Source organism: Canis lupus, chromosome 20 (genome assembly GCF_003254725.2).
Source record: "Canis lupus dingo isolate Sandy chromosome 20, ASM325472v2, whole genome shotgun sequence".
NCBI classification, from domain to species: Eukaryota; Metazoa; Chordata; class Mammalia; order Carnivora; family Canidae; genus Canis; species Canis lupus.
In genome coordinates, this window is record NC_064262.1 from 5,301,880 (window position 1) to 5,323,923 (window position 22,044).

The following is a 22,044-nucleotide window of genomic DNA, read 5'->3' on the forward strand; positions in this document are numbered from 1 at the left end:
GAATATCTGTTTAAAATGCAAAGCCTATCATTCCCTCACTTAAAATCCTGAATGTATTTGGAAAATACTGTTTTGTGTTATTCAGGGAGGAAAGCTTTATCAAATATTTTATCTACATAAGTGTTCTAGGGATTGAGGTAGGCTGAATGGATAATATATTTGTTTGATCTTTGCCTGTGAGCAGCACTAACTACTCATATGAGTTAAAATTTATAATAAGTAAAAGATTCATGTACCATTTTGCATAGGTCAAAAAAATTTTTAACAGATTTTCTTTGCCTTTACCTTTAATTATCTTTTCTATTCTCCTTTGTTATACTCCAATATACCCTGGCTTGTAACAATCTGACAAATTTTATATATATTTGTGAATTTAAAAATGTGTGTATAGAATAGTAGAAGACAGATATAAAATAGCATAAGAAACCTGAAGACCTGATTTGGGAAGGCAAAACCCCTGAAGGACTCCTATTGTACTTGCAGTGAAATCCTGACTCCCACCAGGGCCAGCCCACCTCCCTTCCTAGGCTCCTGGGCCATTCTTCATTGTCAGTGGGCCTGATGTCAGTTCTAAGAGTTCCTTCTTCTTAGGGCTTTTTATATGCCAGAACATTTCGCATTGCTTGGAACACACTTTTCCCTACGCCTTTGTCTGATTGCCTTCATAACCTTGAATCTTACATTAAATGCCACCTTGACACAGAAGCTTTCCTTGACCTCTCTTTCTAAAAAGTTAAGTGCCTGTGTCACTTTCTCCTAGTCCAGCCAGATCTTTTCCCTCATTAACATTCATCGTAAATTGTTCACTGGCTGGTCTGTTTATTTGTTTTTTGCCACTTTTCCGCTAAACTAAAAGCTTCGTGAGAGCAGGAGCCATCTCCATAATGCCAGTAATCTAGCAAAGTACCCCGTGTAGAGTAGACCCTTTGTAAGCATTTAAGGAAAGAACAAGTGAGTGAGTAAGCTTAAGTCAGTGGGAGATTCGATGAGGTGAAAGGGGTAAGATGAGGCTTCCCAATGAGGAGAGAAGTATGTGAGAGCTTAAAGCAGGAAATACTTTTATCAAGGTCCTCTTATGTTCTGGGCCTTGTACCAAGTGCTTTCACACATACTGTTTCACTTTCCTAGTAATCCTTTTTTATAGATACATAAACAGGGGCTCAGAAAGCTCATATAAACTGTTCCACAGTGACCCAGTTGGGAAGCAGTCGAATGAGCATTCCATTCACAGTTCTCGCTGCAAAACCCTATTTCAGGATCACAAACCTGTGTTTCTAGGACCAGGTGGCAGTAGAAAAGGTAAACAGTGTGGGAATTAGGGCCAGACAGAGAGCCTGTGCCCCATCTAAAGGAGTGGCCATACACAGACAGTTGATAACCACAGAGAAACTTGGGGCTAGGATGGAGACAGGTTCCAGCTTGTCAAAAAACTGTAAATATGATTTTTCTGGTAAATACTCTATCTTCAGGTGTTGGCAACCAGTTCTTTAAATTTTAAACTCTAGGAGGTCAAGCAAAATTTATCCAGTGGCTGTTTTTTGCCTGCAGGTTCTTTTTTTTTTTTTTTTCTTTTTTAAGATTTTATTTATTTGAGAAAGAGAGAGGTCACAAGCAAGGATGAAGGGCAGAGGGAGAAGCAGATTCCCCACCAAGCAGAAAGCTTTGACCTTGGACACAGGACTCAATCCCAGGACCCTGGGGTCACGACCTGAGCCAAAGGCAGACATTTAACTGCTTAGCAGAGGCTCCCCCCAGGCTCTTACTTACAACACAAATGATGATACTAGTTTGGCTGTAACAGAGTGGGTAAGATGGAGGAGAATGGCAGTAAGTCAGGTCACATTGAGGTCCTTTTGAGGTAGAAGTAGAGCCTTGGGCCAGTAGAGTATGTAGTCAGCTCTGCTATAATGTGACATACACGTTCCTTAAAATTCCCATACTGTGCAAAATTCTGCAGTGGAAACAGGGCTTATGGGGGCAAATGGAGTTAGTGGCATAACATTTAACAATTGTTAGTGACACATTAGAAAGCAAGTATGAATTTAATTTAAATTGCAGTTTTACATACATTAAATGGTTAAGAAATACATAATGACTACAATAAATATGGCACTTTACCTTGAAAGAGCCCTGAAACTTGCTTGTAGAGGGGGTGTGGGAGGATTGTAGCTCCTGCGTTGTAGTGAGTGGGGTGATCTGAAATTGGGAAAAGCTGTAACACACATGACCTGAGCTGGCTATTCCCACACAGCTCACTTCACCTCGAGGTTATTTTCTGTGTGTTCAAGGTTTCTCAGTAGAAATCATGCATAAACACAAGATTTACATTATGCACAGGATATTCCCTAATATATTGGTCACACTGGAATAAATGTATGTTTACAAAACAAGAATTATAGCAAATACTGTGTAGCCAGGCTTGGAAGGACTTAAAGAGTCACAGAGGGCACCTGGGTGCTGAGGGTGACTCAGTCAGTTAAACATCCAACTATTAATTTTGGCTTAAGTGATGATCTCATGATCTCAGGGTGGTGAAATCAAGCCCTATGTTGGGCTCCGTGCTGAGCATTGAGCCTGCTTAAGATTCTCTCTCCCTTTCCTTCTGCCCTCTCCATTCACTGTCTCTCTCTTAAAAAAAAGAAGTCACAGAGAAAACAAGACATCCCTCTTTAGATTCCTTCCCTCCCCCCATTTGTTATTGTTTGAAAGGAAAATATGAACATTTTGTTCCAAGTGAAGAGATTAAAGTTTGCCTCTTATGTTCCTTTCATAGGGCTGCCTTAACAAATTACCACAAACTTGATGCCTTAAAACAACAAAAATTTATTTTCTGGCCATTCTGGAGCCCAGAAGCCCAAACTCCAAGTATTGCCAGGGCCATGCTGTCTGTAAGGTTCTGGGGAAGCGTCCCTCCGTGCCTTCCTAGCTTCCAGTAGTAACTGGCGGTCCTCTGCAGTTCTTGCCTGCAGCTATGGCCCTCCAGTCTCCTCCTGTATCCAGGCCTTCTAAGGACACCAGTCATTGGGTTTGGGCCCACCCTCATCCAGTATGGATTCGTCTTAACTAAATCACATTTGAAATTTCCTATTTCCAAATAAGGTCACGTTCTAGGCCCTGGCAGTTAGGATGTAACCATCTCTTGGTGGGGGGTGCGGCATGATTCTACCAATAACACCTCTTTTCCACCCCTCCACAGGAGATTTAATAAGTCTGGGTACATCCTGAATTTGATGTTTCCTAGTCTCGTTAAACAGGAGCCTGCCTGCTGATGTTTGTCAGCAAGGCTTTTGTTTATGTAACGATCAGCCTGGGGTTTTCTGTGCCCCTGAATCTTTAGGAGAAAGAAGAAAAAAAGAATCATCTGAGCTTTGGGCTGTGTTACATACAGTCACCAAGAGCAGCTGTCCCCATCTAGACCCAGTCACTCCTACCTCCCACCCCTGCCCCACCCCCAGGGGTACCAGGGAATAGCAGCAAAGGTAGTGACATGCCAGTGACAGTGTGTGGTTAGGTGCAGAGTGTGGCACCTCCGAACATGTGAAAGGCTTCTACTAGCCTTGCCTTGATTATAGCTGGTGAATGATGATCCCTCTCAGTCACATGACTACTTCATTTCTTAACAGGGAAAGTAATTTAGGAAGGAGGTAAGTTTGGATAGACAGGAAAAGGAAGTCAGACATTTTACTCCTAGATCTCAAGGTTATAAGGGCCTTGTAAAGATCAACTTGTTACCTTTTAACTAAGGTAGGAGTCCCTTCTGTGGCAGCTGAGAGAAGTGTATGTCACCCAGTTTGTCTGCAGTCTTTCAGCTCAGCACTGGGTAGGAAAGTTTTGTTTTGTTTTGTTTTGTTTTTTTTAAGAGAATTGTTAAAGTTTTCTGTTTCATGTTTTACTTTTCCATGGGACTCTGGGTATGTATGCCACAGGTTGTACAAAGAATGGTACTTCCTTTCATTTCTCTCTAAATCTATTCTTCTTCAGCCTTCAAGATTTCTTTGACCGTTCAGTTGCAGATGATGGTATGCTGGGATTTTTGCTCCGCCATCAGCTAAGGATTTGTTTGTTCCCAGGCTGCTCTTCTTTCTAGTCTTGAACTTGCTGTGCCCTCAGCCTATAACATGTTTTGCCACATTATCTGCATGGCTTCCTCTCTTGCTTCATTCAGGTCTTTGCTCAACATCACTCCTTCAGAGAGCTCTTTCTGAAGCAGCCCCCCTGCCTCCTTCCCCTTGACATGCTTTGTCCATTTATTCTTTTTAGTTTTCTTCATGACACCTGTCATGACTGATAATCTACAATATCAGTGTTCATGGTCTGTTCCTCCCCGTATCCATAGAAGGTTAACTCCACAAGGTAGGAGCTCTGTTGTGTTCACCTCCCTATCCCTAGTACCAAGAACAGTGCTTGACGTACAGTGGACACTCAATAAACATATATTAATTGATTGGATCGTTGTCATTTTCATTTGAACCAACCAGCATTGTCTGATTTTCCATATTGGATAGTTGGCAAAGCAGTTATGCTAGATTCTTTGTGAGTTTGCTATCTGAATTCTGGAATGCTGTATCACAAGTCAGCATCTATCAAGATGTGGCACAGATGCCAGACCTGCACATAAGTATGGTAGAGGGGACTGAGTTCCAGCCAGAGATATAGTACTTCTCTGCTTGTCCAAGACCCAGCCACAACGGCCCCCAAAATCCGATTTGCTGTGAGGACCTGTTGGTGTTCCCAGGAGAAGGTAGGCAGTGCTCCAAGCTGGACACTAAGCCTGAAGAATATCAGGACAGGAGTAGAACAACTTCAGAGAATTTCATGAGCAGGAATGACAAGTCACTCTTGATGTAGCAACTATTTCTGTCATAACTGATGCAGTTAGGAAGGGACTCTACAAATAGGCAGACTCCCACAGCTGGCCCTCTGAACAGTAAGCAGTGGGAGCCTCTGGAGGAATCAGGGTCAGGACTTCTGTGGACTTGACTATGCCTAGGACAAGGCTTTTTTTTTTTTTTTTTAAAGTTAAACCTGTCATCTGTTATTATCTCCATTTCATAAAACAAAAGGCTTTTCTTTTTCCAATTTTATTGAGATATAATTGACACACAGCATTGTATAAGCTCAAAGTGTACAGCACTGTGACTTGACTTACATATATTACAAAATGATGACCACTGTAAATTTAGTTAACATCCATCATCTCATATAGATAAAAAAAAAAAGAGAAAGAAAAAATAGTTTATTCCTTATGATGAGAACTCTTAGGATCTACGTCCTTAACAACTTTCAAATACACCATACAGCAGAGTTAGCTACAGTCACCATGCCATACATTATATCCCAGTACGTTTTTTATCTTAAAACTGGAAGTTTGTATCTTTTGACCACCTTCAGCCAGTACCCCACCACCACCCCAAGGGACATTTTAATTAAAAATAGTCGGAATGCTATGATCCTGAAATAAAATTAGCTCCATGAAAATTGTTTCTGAGAAGCTCACAATTGTGTTTTATTTTTCTCATTTCACCATGCACTGGTGAAACTGCATCTTGGACCAGCATTGACTCCAGGACGGCATTGGGCAGTTACAGCTTTGAGAGCACCACCTGCAAGTACACAAGTCGCATGATACTCCGTGAGAGCAGGCTCCATGTTGTGTCTTGTAGATTGTGACAGACCAGCAGACAGGACAGAAGATCCAGATAGTCACCGCAGTGGACGCCTCCGGATCCCCCAAGCAGCAGTTCATCCTGACCAGCCCAGATGGAGCTGGAACTGGGAAGGTGATCCTGGCTTCCCCGGAGACATCCAGTGCTAAGCAGCTCATATTCACCACCTCGGACAACCTTGTCCCTGGCAGGATCCAGGTAAGGCCTGTTACAGGTATTTGTTCCAGCACTTCTGCTACCAAACTTGTTTCTGACTCCTCCTCTACCATGAAGGCCAAATCCGTCTCTAAAAGGTCCTTTGAGGACCTGCAAGCACAGCAACCTGCCACTTTGGCTAAAGTGAAAAACCAGCGAGTGAGTGGCAAGGGCCAGAAGGCAGCCCCCTGCAGTGCTCAGATGGGATGGAAGTTGAGCCAGGAAAATCAGCAGCCCATGGGAGACTGGCATGAGCAAGCTGGTACTAAGGCCGCTAGAGAATTATTCTGTCTAACCTAAGGCTACATGGTGGTGGTTATTGGCCACTCCACATCTTAGGGGTACCACCTATGACTGACTTATTCCTAAATCTCCCAACAGCCTTGTCCAGGTTGTCAGGCCTGCTCCAGCTCTTTGTTCTATCCTTACTTGCTCCTGTGAACTGCTGCCTCTGGGTCAGTCCTCTTCCCCAGCTCTCCCTCCAGCCCTGACAACCATCATCCTACTTTCTGTATTTATGACTTTGGCTATTCTAGGGACCTCACATAAGTGGAATCCTACAGTGTTTTTTCTTTTGCAATTGGTTTATTTTACTGACTAATGTCCTCAAGGCTCATCCATATTGTAGCCTATGTCAGAATTTCCTTCCTTTTTAAGGCTGAGTAGTGTTTCACCATATGTAGAGACCACACTTCATTTATACAGTCATCTGTTGTTGGTTGTTTGGGGTGCTTCTACCTTTTGGCTCTTGTGAATGAACAATGCTGCTAAGAACCCATGTGTTTTTAAAAAAGGCGGGGGAGGAACGCCTGGGTGGCTCAGCAGTTTAGCGTCTGCCTTTGGCCCAGAGAGTGATCCCACAGTCCCAGGATCGGGTCCCGCATCAAGCTCCCTGCATGGAGCCTGCTTCTCCTTCTGCCTGTGTCTCTGCCTCTTTCTGTGTCTCTCATGAATAAATAAAATCTTTAAAAAAAAAAAAAACCCATGTGTTTTAAGGGGGGAGAGACTTTCTACTATGGAGGAAAAAAGGAAAAGAAAGGATTTTTTTTTTTCTTATAGAATGGGTTCAGAACACAAGTGATGTTCATCTTTCAGAGCTGCACTTTTTTTTTCCAGCAAAGTTTTTTTTTTTTAATTTAAATTCAATTTGCCAAAATCTAATATAACACCCAGTGCTCATTTCATTATGTGCCCTCCTTAATGCCCATCACCCAGTTACTCCATCCCCTCACCCACCTCCTCTTCTGCCAACCCTTTGTTTCCCAGAGTTAGGAGCCTGTCTTCCTCTCTAATTGTTCCCTACTCAGTTTTCCTCCTTTCCCTTTTAGTCCCTTTCACTATTTCTTATATTCCGCATATGAGTGAAACCATATCAGAGGTGCACTTATAATACCCCTCGCAGTGTGGTTAGTAAATGTTGCCTCTTCCTTTCCCAGAGTACCTTCTGATTAACTGAAATTAGAATTCCTCCCTGCTTATTTAGACTACTACTTGTTCATGAGAAGGTAGCTGTTGATTTTGTTGCGTGTTCTATAAGAGGTCATCTACATAGTAATTTCTATATATATTCCTACCATATAGAAATAATTTTAAGAGATATTGTTATATTATTTAATAACAGCTATTTTTCACTTTCTTATATTGGTGTCAGTTACAATAGTCTTCCGGATGAGTAACACTGTCACCTAGAAAGTGTCACCTGCAAGTGAAAGAGAAATAACATGTTTCAGAGGTCGCCTGTTCTTGTTCTTCTACTCCCAGCTGCCTCAAAGAGAGACCTAGTTATTTAATTAATAAAGCTTGATTATTTCTCTGCCAAATATACCTCATTGCATACATTCCAAGCTGTTTCATGGAAATAAAGAAGTAGCCAGGAAGACCTACAGTGTGTTCATGTTGGAGCATCTGAATGTGATTTCCCACATGGCCCCCCATCCTGGATGTTTATGCTAGCCAGATAGGAGAGTAGATGAGTGAAAACCAGTGCCTGACCTTGGACAAACCACTCTCCTCTTCTCCTCCCAACCACCACTGAAGGGTGCAGTCTAGGTGAGCAGCAGGGCCATTCTTAATGTCAGGCTAAGTTGTCAGGTTTTGCCCAGAATTTTCCTGCTTAGAAAACCAAGATTAGGAATTTATAGTTAAACATTGCTTTGCTTAATCTGGTTTTCAGTCAGCACTTTGCTTGTTTCGTGATTCTTCTTAGATCGTCACGGACTCTGCTTCTGTGGAGCGCTTGCTGGGTAAGGCCGACGTCCAGCGGCCACAGGTGGTAGAGTACTGTGTCGTCTGTGGCGACAAAGCCTCTGGTAAGTAACCCTAGGTTATGTTATGCTAGTTGCTCATCAGGATCCAACATCATAAACCAAATGGGGGCTGGGGCTTATTGGAAAGACAGCATTTTCTGTAGGTTTGTAGGTTTCAAAATGTAAATTCTACTTTTCTAAATGGGGTAGTGCTATAAACAAGCAAACCAATTTGTCAGGTTACTAGAATCAAAAGAAAGAATCAAGAGACTTGTTTCTGTGACTTGTAAATCTTGGTTATGCGTTGACTATTTCGTACTACTAAGAGCAATCTTTCCTTAATCTATATAATATTAGCACAGTGCTTTGCTATTTCACGAAATGTGTTATTTCTTTCTTCTTCATCCTAACTCTATTATCCCTTCACTATAACCCAGTGTGGTAACTGCTGTAATGAAGGAGGAGGGAGCATGCGATTCAGGCTGGAGCCCCAGGGTCAGGCAAGGTCCCCTAGCAGCAGTCACATTCTGTGAGGCTTGAAGGTTGAGTGTGTGTATTGGGTAAAGCAGAAGGGCCTTCCCGCTGGTGGAGCCAGGGCCTGGTGACTTTACTGTCCCCACCCATGATGTCTTTGGGGAAGAGTTCCTGGACTTCTGTGGTTAGGATGTGGGTACAAAGAGACTGGAGAAGATATCTAGCCCAAAAGTTCAGACTTCACCCTGCTAATGCCAGGGAGCTATAGAAGGTGAGGCAGGCAAGAAAGATGGAGGAATATTTAGTATATTGTGCTACTGAAGTGAGCACAGGATGGAAAAGGATTTAATAAGGTACCCTTCTAGCTGTGCTCTGGGCTCAGGCCTGTGTTTTGTAATCGGTTCCACTTTATTCTATAGTCACAGAATTCACAGGAACTTTGGACACTTTGTGGTCTTGGTTAAAACAAAACAAAAGGTTGGACCAAGCATCTTAAGGAAGACAGCCCAGACAAGCATCCACAGAGGTCAGAAGCTCCAGTCCCCTCTTACCTTATATCATTTACTGTGCCAGGGTGCCCTACCTCTGTTCCCACTCCTTGAACAGGGCAAAACCTAGCCCATGCCACACCTTCACTGAAGCCAGTGCTGCCTGTGTCCCTTCATCCTTTTGTATAGGGCGCTCTGGCATTTGTTACGTTCTCTTATAATTGTTCTTAGAGGCCTGTCTTCCACACCAGAATGTACTCTTTTTGTCAAAGCAAGAACCATGTCTGACCCCTCCATCTCTATGTCCTATCTTCTTGCTCAGTAAGGAGAGGCACTCCACAAACTTTAGAACAAATGAATGAAGCATGAATATAACAAAGAGGCCACAAAATCTGCTTGGCTTCCCCATTTGTTAGTCCCCTTCTGGGCTTAAAGGAATGGTCTAGGCATAGCAGTTTCCAGATATTAGATGTCACTCTGAGGTCTAGAGAGGCTAAGGAAAGACACTGCAAGAAAGGAAAAATGATGCCTATACACACACACCAATTTTAACACTACTCTTAAAGGCACAAAATTGAGACCCTCCGAGTACACGCTTGGGGAATGGCTCTGCATGCTAGAGGTCAAGACAGTGGGACGTTCAGCAGCTGCCATCAGTGATGATCCTATGAAATGTTTCTTCTCAGCAATGTAGCTATGATACTGGGTTACAGAAGACCAAACCAGGAGTGTTTATCCATGGTCAGTGCCCGCTGGGAACAAATGAGGTGTGATGCATGTGGACGCACTTGGTGAATTTTGGAAGGGTAAACTGAGGTCATTAGTCATTAGAAGTTAGAAACGCCAAAGTGAACAAGATCAGAAAAAAAGAACTGTATGTAATAAATGTATTTCTAGAACTATGTTTCCAAAAGGATCTGAATACCTAACCCAAATGAGCCATATGGTGTGCACCCTTCCCTCACCTTGGGCCTACATAATCACAGCCCCTGTGCTTCCCCCAAGTAGCTCTAGGGCCCAGGACATGGCTCACACAGAGGGAGTAAAGGGAAGAGTAGGATGTGTGCTAAAAAAAAGCACATGCATGCTTTTGCCACATGCCACTGTTGGCAGGACACAAGCACTAGGTAGCTTCTCAAGCTCGGGTTTGCAGAGAGCCAGGACCAGGTATGCACAAGTGGACAGTATGGTTCAGCCATCATCTGTGAGCTCTCACTGCATGTTAGGTCCTTTGTGTACTAAAAGCATTAAGGTCATGCCATTTACCAGCTGTCAGGTAACCTATCTGAGCTTCTCTTTTTCTATCATGACATCACAGGGCCACTTAAAAGATTATAGGAAAATTATGGGAAGAAGTTAAGTACTATGCTTAATGCTCAGGCTCATGGTTGCCCCTTGGCTGCTGGCGTCTAACACTGTGCATCAGTCACTCTGATAGACTTACCTTAGAAACAGGGCTTTGTGACAGATCGCCTGTTCTCTTGGTGAACTGCTTCATACACCTTTCTCTTTTCAGGTCGTCACTATGGGGCTGTCAGTTGTGAAGGTTGCAAAGGTTTCTTTAAAAGGAGTGTAAGGAAAAATCTGACCTACAGCTGCCGGAGCAACCAAGACTGTATCATCAATAAACACCACCGGAACCGCTGTCAGTTTTGCCGGCTGAAAAAATGCTTAGAGATGGGCATGAAGATGGAATGTGAGTAACAATACGAACAAGCTGCCTGGGTTAGCAAATTGGGAGAAAGCCAGATTTCTATACCTGGCTTTAAAATACTCTTAAGAGGAAAAAAATAAAAATAAAAATAAATAAAATTAAAATAATAAAATAAAATAAAATAAAATAAAATACTCTAAGAGGAAAATATCCACTGAGGCTTCTTTTGTTTCCTTTCTGGGTCAGCTAGGTGATCCAGCGCCCGTGCTGTAGTTAGTCATCTCCCATGGTGTGTGTGGAAACCTCCTCCAGATAACTCAGGAAGCAGCACAGTGCTGTGGAGTGAACACAGGCTTGAGAGTATCAAACCGCAGTTCTGCCTTATAGAAGCTGTGAGGCCTCAGGAAGACATGTCACCTCTCTCAGCCATAGGGTCGTTGTCTAAATAGGACCCCTTACCTTACTTACATATTGGGTCTGGGGTTCCTTTCTTTCTTTTAAAAAGATCTTTATTTTCTTCAGTTGTTTCTGACCCATATACCTCTCTCAGACCAGATTCCTGAAGGGAAAGACCTCTAGTGTTATTGAAAACTGACACCCCATTAAACAGTTTGCCACAGATGCCTTACAGGCTTGAGTTGGACATTAGATTGGTTTCTTTATGACACGTGCATTGGACAAGCTGTCTGTTAAGGGCCTGCTTGAAGATGGGTGTTTCTCTTCCTGGAGAGTACCTTCTATTAGCAAAAAGTGAAGACCCAGAGGCCTCAGTATGGGTCCCCCACGTGAGGCCATGCAAATGCCATGCTGAAGTTTCTTAGGCCATGCCCACCCTCCTGAACTCTTCAGATTTAACATGGCATTGTTTGGCTTTGAGCTTTTCTTTCCTTTGGCTGAAAAGTCCTCTGAAAATTGAGCTAGATGTGTCTAGCACCAGAGCTTATCATCCCTATTGTAGCAGACTTAACTAAGGAAGACTCCTAACTTTACTATGAAGAATATAGTTTTTAATGACTCTTTCCTCTAAACGTGAATATTTATGTTGTGATTTAAGCTGTGCAGAGTGAACGGAAGCCCTTTGATGTACAACGGGAGAAACCAAGCAATTGTGCTGCTTCAACTGAGAAAATTTATATCCGGAAGGACTTGAGAAGTCCTCTGATAGCTACTCCCACGTTTGTGGCAGATAAAGATGGAGCAAGGTCAGTCTCTGTTTTGACAAGGAACAGAAAGGGAAAAGAAGAAATCCAAACTGTATCCCAGTAAAAACTAGAGTTGAGAATCCCTTGGTGTATTCTGAAGATCAGGTTAACTTTATTTAACAGAGCAGCCACAGTCTGTGGTAAGCCTGGAAGCCAAGGAGACATGTATCCTTGTGGCATCCTGTCTCAGGCTATAGGCCCAGCTTTGTGCACATCTCATTGCAGAGAGTAGAGGGGTTGTCACACTCGATGGCTGAGCCTAGTTAGAGCTTCTCTGCTATCCAGACAACTTTGCAGATGTAGAAGGGACAGGGCAATGCAGCATGATGATGCTCTGCATTAAAAGTTGGAAGCTACTCTGGGTTTTTTTATGTCTTAAATAGACAAACAGGTCTTCTTGATCCAGGGATGCTTGTCAACATCCAACAGCCTTTGATACGTGAGGATGGTACAGTTCTCCTGGCCACGGATTCCAAGGTAATGTTCTCTACCAACACCATCTCTTCCACCTTTATGTTACAGTACAGACTGTTTCTCTAGATGTGTGCACCCACCTTCTTGGCCTTCTGAGAGTACCTTGAAAGCCTGGCCTTCCGCATCTCATTTTATTTCTTATGCAGCCATCCTATGATTTGTTCTAGGGATATTGATGGCTTTTCAGAAACTCAGGGCTGGCTGGTTGTAGTCATTATTACATGGCAGGATCTAGAGTTCAATCTAGTGAAAATTCAGTGGCTCTCATTTTGATAGTCACCCCTACCCCACCCAGTACATCCATTGGCAAACTACCAGTGTGTTGGGGAAATGGCTGCTTACCCTCAGACAGTCTTTTGCAGAAACACTTAGTTCCTTTTTTTTTTTTTTTTTTTTAATGAAGTATGGTTGACACATAGTGTGACATTATCCACCCCGCCCTGTTCCTTTCTATCAGATGATCTGCAGAAGGAAGTCCAGTCAGGATTCTGACAATTGCAAAACTACTCAGAGCACATCAGCCATAGGGAATTTAACTTGTTGTGAACAAAGGTATTTGTCAATCCAGGAGAGAGAGAGCTGGCTAAGCCCTGTGAAGATAACTAAGGAGAGAAGGGTTTTATCCAGGCAAGGAAATTGATTATATTTCTCATCTCGTTCCTGATGTAACCCAATAATGGTGAAGTAGTAGTAAGCCATGGTCTAAAAGAAGCAACTTGGTAACCAAGTGCTGGCATAGCTACCGCTCTAAGAGCCAGAGCTGCACTATTTGCAGGCTTCCTTCCTGTCTTTTCACGTGCACATTGCTTTGCCCACTTGGTACATTAGGAACATCCTCTCTTGGGGAAAGAAAGGCAGCAGTGAGAGCTGTTGGCTGGCACCAAAAGTTGCCCTCCAACCTGTGGTCCTTACGCTGGCCTTGTGCTACCTGTCTGTGGGGCCTGGTGCTGTGTGCTACATGGGAATCATACCTGGCTTGCTGCTGTCACCCAGTAGACATTCCGGACAGCTTTGGAGGTGTAGTGGGGTGGAGAGAAACCAAAATCCTGAAAGTAAGGCCCAAAAAACCTGATAACCAAAGGATTTCACAGCAGCTGTTCTGTTGTGTTGGCCATGCAGACACTGTGAGAATAAGAACCAAGAGACTGCAGAGTCTGCTGGTCCTGGGTCCCGAGCCCAGCACTGCTCTTGGTAGCCATGTGCCCTCTTTCCTGCATCTGTGCTTCCCTTAGCACCACCACATGGGGATGCTGGGGAACATGAGTAAGTCCCTGTTAGAAAGCATGCAGCATACAGTGAACACTCAGTACAGGAGGAGTTAGTCATGGTCACTGGATGGAAGAGAAGGGACACAAAAACTGGGTAGTATTTAAGTAGTAGCGAAGAGAAAGCTGCAGAGTCAGATCCGTTCTCCCTCCCTGTTCCTTCCTCTGTGATGTGGAAGTGACCATACCTACCCCAGGAATTTTTCATGAAAAGCAGACTATGGACATAGACTTTACTTATTTATGAAAAAGAAGCAGGCTTCACGTAGGGAGCCCAATGTGGGACTCCATCCCAGGATTCCAGGATCACGCCCTGGGCCGAAGGCAGATGCTTAACCACTGAGCCACCCAGGCATCACTGTAAACCTATTTTAAAATAAAATTCAAAACCATGTACTCTGGCTAAATACAGAGATCCCATGTCCCCTGTACCCAGTCACCCCCATCTTACCCAGCAGGCCTGCAGCACAGTGTAAAAGGCCACAACCCCCGTGTGGTGCAGACAGGCTGGTCTTTTTCTTCTCTCACTTCCACTCTCGTTCTCTCATTCTCATCTCTCTGTCATGACGGCCTGCATCTTTCAGCAGTTGCAGGATACTCTGTTATGTAGTGGTTCTGTGGTTTATGAAACAATGCTCTGCTTAGGATCTTTTCCACGATTCTAGTTTTTCACTTTTGTGATCCAGACACAACAGATATTTGTGTCTACCTGTCTTGGTTTATTTGTTTGAGTATGTCTTTGGCTTTCTTCCCCTTTTTTTTTAAATTGAGATATAATTCACATACCAGAAAACCACTCTTTCAGTGTACAGCAGTGGTCTTAGTACATTTCCAAGGTTGTACAACCATCACCACTACCTGATTCCAGAACATTTCATCACCCCAAAAAGAAACCTTGCACCCATTAAGCAGTCACTTCTCCCTCCCCCTACTCCAGCCCCCGCCAGTTGCTACTCTACTTTATGACTGATTTTGTCAATTCTGGACATTTCTTATAAAGGGAATCATACAATCTGTGGCTTTTTGTGACTGGCTTCTTTCTCTTAACTAATGTTTTCGAGGTTCATCCAGTTGTGGCATGTGTCAGCACTTCATTCCTTTTTATTGCCAGAGACTAAGGCATCGAATGGCTGGACCACATTTTATTTATCGAGTTATCACCTGATGTACATTTGAGTTGTTTCTATTTTCTTTTCTTTTTTTTTTTTAAGATTTTATTTATTCATGAGAGACACAGAGACAGAGAGAGGCAGAGACACAGGCAGAGGGAGAAGCAGGCTCCATGCAGGGAGCCTGACGTGGGACTCGATCTTGGGTCTCTAGGATCACACCCTAGGCCGAAGGCGGTGCTAAACCGCTGAGCCACCCAGGCTGCCCGAGTTTTTTCTATTTTCTATTATTAATAGTCCTGCTATGAACATTTGGGTACCAATTTTTTTGTGGACATATGTTTCAGTTTCTCTTACATTATGTACCTAGGAGTGGAATGACTGGTCATGTGGTAACTCTACGTTCAAACTTTTGAGGAGCTGCCAGACTGTTTTCCACCAGAGGCTGCACCATTTCACATCCCCACCTGCAGTGTGTGAGGGTCCAGTTTTTCCACATCCTCCCAACCCCTGTTATTATCTGTCTTTTTTATTATAACCATCCTGTTGGGTGTGAGGTGGTATCTCACTGTGGTTTTGATTTGCATTTCCAGTGATGTTGAACATCCATCCTTCCATGTGCTTTTTGGCCACTTTTTTAAACTGACTTGTCTTTTTATTATTGAGCTGTAAGAGTTCTTTATCTAAAGAACTGGCTAAATATTCTGGCTACTAAGCCATTATTGAGATGTATGATTTGCAAATACTTCTTATTCTATGGGTTGTCGTTTCACTTTCTTAATAGCCTTTTTTTTTTTTAAGATTTTATTTTTAAATCACCTCTCCACACAGCGTGGGGCTCAAACTCAAAACCCCAAGATCAAGAGTCTCACATCCCACCAACTGAGCCACCACGAGCCAGCACAAGAGTTTAAATTTTGGTGGTGTGTCCAGTTTGTCTACTTTTGTTCTGTTACCTTATTACATGTATATTTATGTAACCACCACAATCAAGACCCAGAACTCCTCCATCGCCAAAAAGATCTCCCTCCTGCTGCTCTATTGAGGTCATGCCCCAGAGAAGCTGTTTTTAAACTAATTTTATACTGTCATTGGCCTGAGAGTCTTTCAGGTGTGTGTTTGTGTTCATCCGTAATGTTCTTATTTTTTGTTTAATAGGCTGAAACAAGCCAGGGAGCTCTGGGCACACTGGCCAATGTAGTAACCTCCCTCGCCAACTTAAGTGAATCCCTTAACAATGGTGATGCTTCGGAAATGCAGCCAGAGGACCAGTCTGCGAGTGAGATTACTCGGTACGATGCCATGAGCGCGGAGGCTCCCCCACTGATGTGCACACTCAGTTCCTGCTGTGTGGGGGCAGGTGGCAGCATTTTGACACCCACCCTGTATTTAATCAAGGCTTGTAAAATTGTCACAGTGTTCTTGCACATCTGTCGTCTTTCACATTTTAACTGTGGGAACATGGACCCACTTATATTAACATGATATTAAACAATCAAAACTGTTTTTCATTCCAAACAATGAAAAGGGAAATGGAGTGACTCAGTGGAAGCACGGAAAACCCTTCAGAAGACAGGTGTTACTTGTATCAGTCTTTGGTAATTTGGACTAATTATAAATAGTCCATCCCCTTTCCCACTTCTGTTTTAGCTTCTTTTTCTCATGTATGTTTTTTCCAGATAGTCTAGAGCTTGAGTCCATCAGGGTGTCACTGAGAGACAGAATTAGCTGGTCCCAGATGTCCGTAACTGGCGGTAGAAGGTGTTTCTTCTCCCACAGCCTGGCTCTTGTGTTTGCTCCTTCCCTGTGGGACTGGCCACTCCCGCCCATCTTGCCAGGCTGGGCAGATGCACAGCTGGAGGCCACACGAATGCCCTGGTCCTCATGCTCTCTTGTGCTCTGATAGCAAAATTAAGGTCTAGATCTAATGGAAAGAGAATGGGATTCGAGTTGGGTGGAGTTCTGGTTCCACTGCATAGTGGGTGGTTGGTCTTGGAAAAGTTTTTGAACATCTCTAAGCCTCAGCTTTCACGTCTGTAAAATGGAGAGGGTTCTATGTTGGAGAGTAGTTGTGAAAAATAGGAAATATGTGTGAAAATAAATAATATATAACTTAGTGCCCATGATGATGTGTTAACCATACACAGAAGCTCTGGTTGTCATGCCTTCCCCTAGCAGGTAGAATTTAATGATCTTTTCCCCATCACATTGTTTTTCTAGATTATGTCTCAACTAAAGTTCTCTTCCTCCTAAAAGCTGTGGATTCACAACTTTGCCTGCTTCATTTTTGCTCACAGGGCATTTGATACCTTAGCTAAAGCACTTAATACCACAGACAGCTCCTCCCCTCCAAGCCTGGCAGATGGGATAGACGCCAGTGGAGGAGGAGGCATTCATGTCATCAGCAGAGACCAGTCCACACCCATCATCGAGGTCGAAGGTCCCCTCCTCTCAGACACTCATGTCACATTTAAGGTAAGTGCGTTTAGGCAAACCACATCCCTGGTCTGCAGTTTGAAACAAATCTTGCAGGGAGCTCATTTTCATGTTGTTGGCTTTTGACCTGGATCTTGTGTTCCAAAACAGTATTCTCATTAGAAAGCATTGTCACTCATGTTTTGCTCACAGTGTTTTGGCTCTGAAGGTAACTTGTCCTGAAGCCGGTATGGCCTATCCTTGCCAGGATGGGCTGACATGGTGCTGCCCAGTGAGGGCTTTTAGTGGGCTTCTCTGCCTCTTCTGCTTTCTCGGGTGGCCTGGCTTCAGCATAGGCTCAGGCAGGTACCTTCGTGTGCTCCAGCAGGCAGCCAGCCAGCCCTCGTTCCTAAGCTTGGTCCTGACCACCTGTTTTCTTGAGCCACAGAAAATAGAGCTCCTATCTCCTTGAAGAAGGCTATTTGTCTGGCCCACAGGCTCCTTCACTGGCCTCACTTCCAGAGGGCACTCTCAGGGTCCCCAAAGCCCTCAGTTTCTAGGGCTACTGACTGTGTTGTGTCTTCCTGTTCCCCATGTGTTCTTTACTAGAGAGGCCTGACCAGTCACTTAGAAAGCCTGGGTTACCAGGCAAGCACTGGTTACCAGTGCCAAGAATATAGGTCACCAGTGGGATTCCAGCATGAAAGGCATTAATTCCCCTTCTGGACTTGGAGCTCTGGAGCCTAGAGCTCTGAACATTCTGATGGTGACATCTCATCCTCCCACCACATAGGCTTCTCCTCATCTCTCACTCACTGTTACCCCGAGGCCACCAACCAAATAAATGCCTCTTAACTATGAAGTTGACACCTGTTCCTGATTTCATTTAGATTTTAACCTGTGGCTCAAAATGGAATTGTCTTAGAATACCAATTTAGTTGAGGCATGAGTTGAAAAGTATGTCTTTATATAAGTGAGCTGGGAGGTCGCCATCATCGACCACATTCCACAGGCCATCAGACCCTAGTTTACCTGGCAAGAGACCATGGGGAGTTGGTGCCAGCCCCCCGCTGCAGAAGACACAGGCTTCGTAAGGATAGGTCTGTGCAGGAGCTTCATCAGGGATCATCACAATTCAGGTTTTCACAGTTGTTGAGACATGACCGCAGTTCATGTTGACAGAGCCATGCCCTGTCTCTCCGTCACCTCCTGTGCTGTGTGCCTCCTCTTCTCCAGCTCACCATGCCCAGCCCAATGCCAGAGTACCTCAATGTGCACTACATCTGCGAGTCAGCATCCCGCCTGCTTTTCCTCTCCATGCACTGGGCCAGGTCAATCCCAGCGTTTCAGGCACTTGGGTAAGTGACCTTTTTCTCTGCGTGTATCCTTTGGCAAGAGCCTTCCCCTCATTAGGAATGGCCTGGAAGATACCTGAGTGCCCTTCTAGTTTATTCTAGTTTATTCCAGTGATCCTGATTTTCTTAGTAAATATACCCAGTGGACTACTAGCAGAGGACCGTGGTTGCCAGTGCTTTGATGCTCCTCAAATTTTTATCAGGCATTCTCCATAGGCCGAGGACTTGGTGATAAGAGCCAGGGATGGAGTAGAATAGAACACAGTAGTCAAGTAGAGAGACAAGTACAGAGAGGTCACATCTGGGGTCTTCTCAGATAAGGTCATACAGTTTGCAGTGCGTCAACCACACTGTCTTGAGCATAACTCCTTCAGGGCAGGGCTGCAGGCTGCCTTGGCTGGCCCCTCTCTCCGTGCTCCAGGGCTAGCTCATCCTAAGGTTTGCCAGCCCTTGGTTCTCGAGCATAGGTGCAGGTGTGTCTCCCATGCCCTTTAGAGTCCACACTCCGCTCCTAGAGCTCAAGTCACTATGGCGCCTTGACAGCCACGCCAGGGCCACTGCGGATTTAGGAGGCTGTAGGAGGTGACACTTTAGTCACAGTCATTTAGATTTCTCATTACCAAAGTCTTAAGTGTCTTTGTTTAGAGCACAGTATATTCTCAGAGGGTCTTTAGTGAAGAGCCTCACAGACAGTAGTGTTTTTGAAGGATGATCCCAGACATACCGTAGACCTTCAAGAAATACCTGTTGGATCCACTGGTTTGAGGTGCACTGGGGCCTGGGGAGTGTCAGCAGGCAGGCACCCACACCCCCCACCCTCTGTTCCCCCAGGCAGGACTGCAACACCAGCCTGGTGCGGGCCTGCTGGAATGAGCTCTTCACTCTGGGCCTGGCCCAGTGTGCCCAGGTCATGAGCCTCTCTACCATCCTGGCGGCCATTGTCAACCACCTACAGAACAGCATCCAGGAAGGTAGGCCTGTGGGGAGGGAGGGAAGGGGAGGGGTGTGTGCTCAGTTCAGGCTGGCCCCTGTGTCCCACAGCTCCCACAGGCTGAGGACACTCTTAACTCCTAAATCCTATGAGACCAGTGAGAACATTTCAGTTTCCTGCCTCACTGTCTTCTTTTCATATAAGGAGTATGAAAGAGGAGGGAAAAAAGATAATTGAAAAAGTTGCCAACTTCCTGATACATATTTAGTGATGTTTTCAGGACAATCAATATAGTCTATACTTTCATCTTGATGGACAGGTATAAATGGAAAAAAACCAGTTTTTCACTTGCATGGGTATAAGAAAAACCCAGGTCTTTCCCTCTTGTGTTTCTCTTCTCTGCATGTGTCCCTTACTACCCACTCAGTGCGTCTGACACTTGTGGTCACCAAGGGGGTGTGATGCACAACAGGCAATTCCCTGAGTCAGTTAGGACCCTGTCAGACATAGTGTCAGATCCCACAGGTTAAGGGGTCAGTCCCACAAGACCCCCCCCCCCCCAATACCACATGCAAGTCCAGGCTATCCCCTGTGCTTCTGACCAACTTGCTGTAGACTGGACATTGCAGTAAACCTTAGCTTGGACTAATTCACTAGTGCGGTTGACAACTCAAGGATAAAAGATGCAGATGAACAGCCAGGTGAAGAGAGATACAGGATGAGGTCTAGGAGAGCCTCAAACACAGAAGCTCCTATCCCTGTGGATCTGGGGGGTGCTTTGCCCTTCCAATGTGCATCTGTTCACTAACCTGAAAGCTCTCTGAACTCCATACATTGAGATTGTATAAATACTTCCTCATGTAAGCATGAGCAGTTACTGACTCCATTTCTGGCCCTTCTTCCCTCTCTAAAAGATGAAGGATGGGGGTGGGAATTCCAAGCTTGTGAGCACACGTTAGACTTTCCAGGGGACATTAGGGGTCCCACCCAAAGTCACATCAATGGAACAAAAAATGCTCTTAGTGCTCTTAACATGTAAGAATTTACAAGGGCTTCAAGAGCTCTGTGACAGGAACCAGGGGGCAGAGACCTACGTATGTATTTTCTGTCCTCTCACAACGGTTACCCTTTCCCATGTAATAGATTCTCACAACCCTAGAGAGACTGTTTACTGCAGTAAGGTCCCTGGCATGCCCCAAGTGAAATAGCAAGAAGAGCTGGGCACAAACCCAGGTCACGCAGACCCCTGGTCCAGGATACCGTTGCTTCGCCCTTTGTCTTCATGAATTAACTAGTGACTCTCTTCTAGAAAGATTTGTGGCAGCCATCTAACAGTTGGTGGTCCATTCCCAGCTGTGTCAGGATCAGGAGACTGCGTCTCTCCACATGCTTTACATATAGTGCACCAAAGACACTGTCTCAAAAAAAAAAAAAAAAAAAAAAAAAGACACTGTCTCAAGGGAGCATGCCTGGGACTCAGGACTAATACAGAAAATCTGCAGTTGACGCTGAATTGCATTTGAGCTGCACTTTTAAGTAGGCATTCAAGATGTTTGATTATCTAGGGATTGAGTGACCTAGTCATACCTTTGTTTCTCTAATTGCGCCTTTAAACCCTGTAACATTTTGTTGCATTTAAGTTAGATATGTTCACAAATGAAGATTAGTTATCTTTATTTATTTATTTTGAGAGAGCGAGAGAAGAATCTCAAGCAGGCTCCATGCTGGGCTCAATCTCATGACCCTTGAGGTCCTGACCTGAGCTGAAATCAAGAATTGGACGCTTAACCAACTGAGCCACCCAGGTGCCCTTTAATTATCCTTTAACTGAGTGTGATAATACTTTCAGCAAATATTGTCAGGAAGATTAAATCAGATAACATAGAAAATTGTTTTCACAACTAAAAAATGTCAGCATTTAATGGATAGGCCCATAAACCTTTATTAAATGCCTGCAGAGACTTAGAGAACCTGAGCGCTGGTAAGAACTGACTTGTGGGTCTTAAGCACAGAATAAAAGGAATTCCCAGATTGTATTTATAGACCCTACCCAAGGTGAGGCCAGGGAGACTCAAAGGTCCAGGGCTTTGTTCCTGAGACATAACATACAGCAGAGTGGCATTTGGGTATCTTGTCACTTCGCCTTCACCTGGAAAATGGGGCTCTTAACCATCTTAAAGTAACAGTTTTTCCATTAAAAAATGAAATTAGTTTCTCTTTCAACCTGTGTTGCCTCAAAGAAGCTTGTGTTACTATTCTTACCAGCCTTTCTCAGAGCATCTGTGATGTTGCTTTCTAGATAAACTTTCTGGAGACCGGATAAAGCAAGTTATGGAGCACATCTGGAAGCTTCAGGAGTTCTGTAACAGTATGGCCAAGCTGGATATAGACGGCTATGAGTATGCATACCTTAAAGCTATAGTTCTCTTTAGCCCCGGTAAGATATGTGGTGGTGACTCACAACAGTTTGCCGCCTGTGTCTACTGATATTTCTAAACATGAACGTGTTGTCAAGTTGTCAGCTGTGTAGAAAGAGCCCTGCCAGATTGTATGTGACTGAATGTTCTCCT

The 22,044-nt window shown here is 44.2% G+C and overlaps 1 protein-coding gene across 8 annotated transcripts in view; it reads left to right on the forward strand.

Annotated features, from left to right (window-relative positions):
* The window catches only part of NR2C2 (nuclear receptor subfamily 2 group C member 2), a 97,941-nt gene that overhangs the window by 65,606 nt on the left and 10,291 nt on the right, over nt 1-22,044 (forward strand). For all 8 annotated transcript variants that reach the window (XM_025449168.3, XM_025449169.3, XM_025449144.3 and 5 more), the window contains 10 exons: nt 5,664-5,864; nt 8,068-8,170; nt 10,586-10,765; nt 11,778-11,925; nt 12,309-12,402; nt 15,932-16,065; nt 17,071-17,248; nt 18,425-18,546; nt 19,375-19,514; nt 21,774-21,911. In XM_025449168.3, coding sequence (XP_025304953.1) covers nt 5,664-5,864; nt 8,068-8,170; nt 10,586-10,765; nt 11,778-11,925; nt 12,309-12,402; nt 15,932-16,065; nt 17,071-17,248; nt 18,425-18,546; nt 19,375-19,514; nt 21,774-21,911 — 1,438 coding nt within the window. The remainder of the gene's footprint in view (nt 1-5,663; nt 5,865-8,067; nt 8,171-10,585; nt 10,766-11,777; nt 11,926-12,308; nt 12,403-15,931; nt 16,066-17,070; nt 17,249-18,424; nt 18,547-19,374; nt 19,515-21,773; nt 21,912-22,044) is intronic.